At 54.2% G+C, this 4,494-nt stretch overlaps 1 protein-coding gene across 1 annotated transcript; it reads left to right on the forward strand.

Annotated features, from left to right (window-relative positions):
• The first annotated feature begins 2,437 nt into the window (after positions 1–2,437).
• On the forward strand, positions 2,438–2,819 carry LOC133043103 (ras-related protein Rab-6B-like). Its single transcript, XM_061123971.1, has one exon. The coding sequence runs from the start codon at positions 2,487–2,489 to the stop codon at positions 2,817–2,819; it is 333 nt and encodes a 110-aa protein (XP_060979954.1). The 5' UTR covers positions 2,438–2,486.
• The last annotated feature ends 1,675 nt before the right edge of the window (positions 2,820–4,494 follow it).

Here is a 4,494-nt window from a genome sequence, read left to right on the forward strand (position 1 = left end):
GGTTCAGGGGAGACTCTGGAGCTGTGAGCCCGGGCGGGCAGGAAGGGGTAGTGATGGCCCTCCCTGCCTGATTCCTTCTCTCCAGATGTCCAAGTTGCTCAAGACGTCCAAGACCCAAGACCTTACCTTAAACTTGTCTCTCAGAGACAGTTGCCAGGCAACAGCCCATGGCTACCAGGCTCTGGACTAGGACTTCTTACATCAGCCTCAGCACGGGCAGAAAGGAGTCTGCAGGGCCTGGGACAGGGAAGCCAAGGCCCAGGGCTACAGCCCTTTTCACCTCCAAGGAGTGGGGGAGGCACAGGTCACTGCCCCATAGGGAAGTGACAGCCTGGGTTCCAAAGGACTCCAGACACAGAAGAAAGCACTCTAAAGACAGCAAGAACTCCAGGCATAAGGTGAGGGGAGTTGTACAAGGCCACAGTCCCGTCAAAACATCAGGGTGCTCCTCTGTGGCCGGCAGGCCCTGGTGAGACTTGGTGAGTCTACTGGAAGACCAGAGGGCAAACACATCCCTTAAACGTCATGAGACCCAAAGTCAGGAGACCCGGGACATAGGCCCACTCTGCCACGAACCTACCACAAGGCCTTGGCCATTCACTTGACCTCTTTAGGCAAAATTCCTTAAGTTGACAAAGGTTTTCCTGTGTGCAAGGCCCTGACACTGGACTGGGAGTACAGCGGAGGGAAATAGACATGGTTCCCATGCTTTTGGCACTCACAGGCAGCCACACAGGTAAATGGACCATTATCCAGTGGGAATGCTAGTGCAGTGTTCTCTGGAGGAACACAAGTGGGGGGAGAGGTCTGTGTTGGGGGTGTACTGAGAGCAGACGGTGAGCCTGAGTGTGTCTGGCAGAGGGACAGTATGTGCTAAGGCCCTGGGGTTGGAGAAAGGCAGTGAATGAAAGGGAGAAAGGCCCAGTTCAGGGACAGAAGCTGTGTCAGACAGGACCTCGTAGGAAGTTAATTCCCACTGTGCATCGAATTGTGTCCCCCTCCCTCAAATTCATATGAAGCCCTAAACTCCAGTACCTCCAGATGTAACTTTATTTGGAAATAGGGTCCTTGCAGTCATAAGGAGTTTAGATGACATCACCCTGGAGTAAGGTGGGTCTCTATTTCAGTATGACTGGTGTTCTTAGAAAAGGGAAGATCTGGACATAGACATGAGCATGGGGAAAATGCTGGGTGAGGCACCTAAGAGTCAGGGCCAAAGACAGCCAGCAAACCGCCAAAAGCTGGGAAAGACGTCTGGAACATGTCTGTCCTCTCAACCCTCAGAAGGAAGCAGCCTTGCCTGACACCTTGATCTTGGACTTCCAGCCTCCAGAACTGTGAGAAAATACATTTCGCTTGTTTAAATCACCTAGTTTGTGGTAGTTCAGTCCAGCAGTCCTAGCAAACTAATACAATTACCACCTGCAAAACAGAGCCAGCAGCCCTGCCTCTCCTGGGCCTCGGGAAGACCTTGGACATTATCATTAATTCATGTCTTCATTCACCAAGTGTTTACAGAACAGCTGCCAAATGCAAAAAGCAGAAGGCAGAGAAATACAAGGTCTGTCTTCAGGGGCGAAGGAAGTCGCATTGAACATAAGAGATAAAGGGGTGGTTCTTAAGCCCCTGGAATCTGGAAGTGTCTGGTTTTGAATCCCCACTCATTTATTCACTAGCTGTTTGATTAACCTTTCAGTGCCTCAGTTTCCTTTTCTCTGAAATGAAGATGAGGGTAGACATCTATGTTAAGACGATTATGTGAGTGGTACAGTGCATTTTACAGGGCTTCCCTGGTGGCTCAGACAGTAGAGAATCTACCTGCAACATGGGAGACCCAGGTTTGATTCTTGGATTGGGAAGATCCCCCAGAGAAGGGAATGGCTACCCACTCCAGTATTCTTGGCTGAAAAATCCCATGGACAAAGGAGCCTGGTGGGCTACAGTCAATGGGGTCGCAAACAGCTGGACACAACTGAGTAACCAGCACTTCACTTTCACAGTGCATTGTAGGTACTATGTATTAAATAAACCTGTGAAGTAATTAGCCTCCAACTAAAAAAAAAAAAAAAAAGATAATTAAAAAAAAAAAAAAAAGTGAGAAGCCATCCATGGGTGGGGGTGGAAATCTCGCTGGAGGGGTTATAGTCCAGCCAAGCCTCAAGAGGGAACTGGAGTTTGTGCTCTGGGAAGAAGTGTGAAAGATATTCAAAGTACTAATGAACAGCTCTCATACCCATTTTACAGCTGAAGATGGTGAGGCCTGGGATGGTCACATGATTCACCCATGGTCACAGCACCAGAGGCAGACCAAGAACCCCATTTTCCTAGTCCCCAGTCCAGCTCCTATAGTTTTTAGAAACTACGAAAATGAAGGTGAGTGTGGCAGGAGTGATGCTGGGTGTGGAAAGAACTTGGAGGCCAATGGTGTTAGCTCCTTGGCAGCCACTGGTGGTGACAGGCGGTGTCCTTGAGCAAGACTCAGCAGCATGAAGGGCAGCCCAGGCCTCTGGATTGCTGATGTCAGGACAGAGAGGGGCAGTGATGTCATCATGCTGCTGGTGGGCAACAAGATGGACCTGGCCAACAAGAGGCAGATGACCACTGAGGAGGGCAAGCAGCACGCCAAAGAACTGAGTACCATGTTCATCGAGAAAAGTGCACAGACAGGCTGCAACAGGAAGCAGCTCTTCCGACCCGTGGGCTCGGCTCTGCTTGGAATGGCAAATGTCCAGGAGAGAAGAAGCAAAGAAAGGATGGCCGACATCAAGCCGGACAAACTCCAGGAGCCCCTGGCCAGCGGGGGTGGCTGCGTCCACTAATGCAGCCTGACCTTCCTTGGACACTACTCATTTGTTGTGACCTCGGTTGTGTTCTACAAGCCCAGCCCAGCCACCCTCCAGCCAGCCCTGCAGCCTTGGCATAGGCCTGTCTGGCAGGCTAAGGTGGTCTGCACACAGGAATGAACATCACTGATGTATCTGAGCACACACATGTGCATGGAGGGCAAGGCCAGTCTTCACTTTTTCACAAGCTCAAAGACAGTGCTTGGAGCCACACTTGGCCTCCTCCAGGGTCCCAGACACCCCAGGTCCTAACTCACATAGCCCAGGGACACAGCCTGCAGACAGCCGGGAGCGCCTACCCTCTGGCCATCTTGTAAACAGGAAGGGAAGATGAGGCCTGCAGTCCTACAGGGCCTCTCCGACCTGCTTTCTGCTTTAATGACCAGGAAACATGTCAATATTTGCACACGGAACGGCTGGCCCGGCTGTGCTGGGTCAGCGTGCCCAGAGCCCACCTGGTTTCACCACCTGTAAGAACAGGGGTTTATCTCTGTGCTCCAGGGTGGGTCTACCCCGGATCATCAGACGGGGCAGGTCCCCCTCCTCCTGGATGATCATGATAAATGGCAGCAATTACTGCGAGATCAAAGCAAACACAATGATCACTGCAGTGGGTGGCGGTGGCAGGTGAGCTCTCTGCCATACAATCTGTTTCCAACCCCACAGCCACCACTTCTTAGCTCTGTGTGCCTTTGGGCCAGGCTCGAAACGTCTTGGAGCCTCAGCTTCCACATCCATAAAACGGGCTCAGTAGCCCCCGACTGTCGCAGGACTGGGAGGCGGCGGCGCGTTAGCTTCGGCTGAGGCCAGCGCCGGGCTCTGTGTCCAGCAGGGGGCGCCGAGTGACCTTCCCCTCTCCCCTTGGCTCCCTCCAGCAGCTCCACTCGGCCGAACTCGGCTCTACTCGGCACCATTCGGTCAGAGCCGGCTATGATCCGCCAGACCCGCTTGACTCGGCTGGACTCGGCTCCGCTCGGCCAAGTTCGGCTTTGCTCGGCTCTGCTCGGCTCCACCGAAGCTGAACTCTCAAAGGTCCCTCCCCGGCGCCGCTGCGGCTACCTTCGCCCATTTCGTGCTGGGCTTCTGGCTTACAGGCGCGGTGGCCGGAGCGAATTCGCCGGCGGGTTTCTTTGTGGCGGGGGTCTGTTCTAGCAGAGCCCTGGGTGTTGCCAAGAGTGGCCGCAGCTGGCGGCAGTTTTTCCCAGGGTATGAACCCGAAGTGGGCGTGGGGGGATGTTGGGGCTCCCCCGGCTTGGGGGTGGGGGAGTCGCGCCCCTTAATTTGGCCGAGAGAAGTGGGAGGTGGCAGCGGCCTCCCGCGTACCTTGCCCGCGCCGTCACCTGGCTCTGCCCCTGGTCGGCCGTGAGGAGGAGCCAGTTGGCGCACCTGCTTCCCTGAGCCTCAGTTTCCCGCTGTGTAACCACCGTGCTTGTCAGGGGCCAGGAGGGCTGGGATGGGGCTGGCTCTTCCTTTCTGTAGTCTTCTTGGGGATTCGGTTTCCTCTTCTGCAAAATGGGATTAAACTCGCCCAAGTCAGATGAACACCTGTAGGACAGACGTGGGTTGCTGAGAAAGCCCAGGACGGAGAAATGGAGTCTGGAGAGCGAAGTTCACCCTCGACTACTCAGCTGGTCGAAGGAGGGGCTCTGCA

This window comes from Dama dama, chromosome 22 (assembly GCF_033118175.1).
Source record: "Dama dama isolate Ldn47 chromosome 22, ASM3311817v1, whole genome shotgun sequence".
Lineage (NCBI taxonomy): Eukaryota > Metazoa > Chordata > Mammalia > Artiodactyla > Cervidae > Dama > Dama dama.

What these genes read in the sequence shown, in the direction of transcription:
- LOC133043103 (XM_061123971.1), top strand. Translation starts at nt 2,487, where the DNA reads ATGAAGGGCAGCCCAGGCCTCTGGATTGCTGATGTCAGGACAGAGAGG.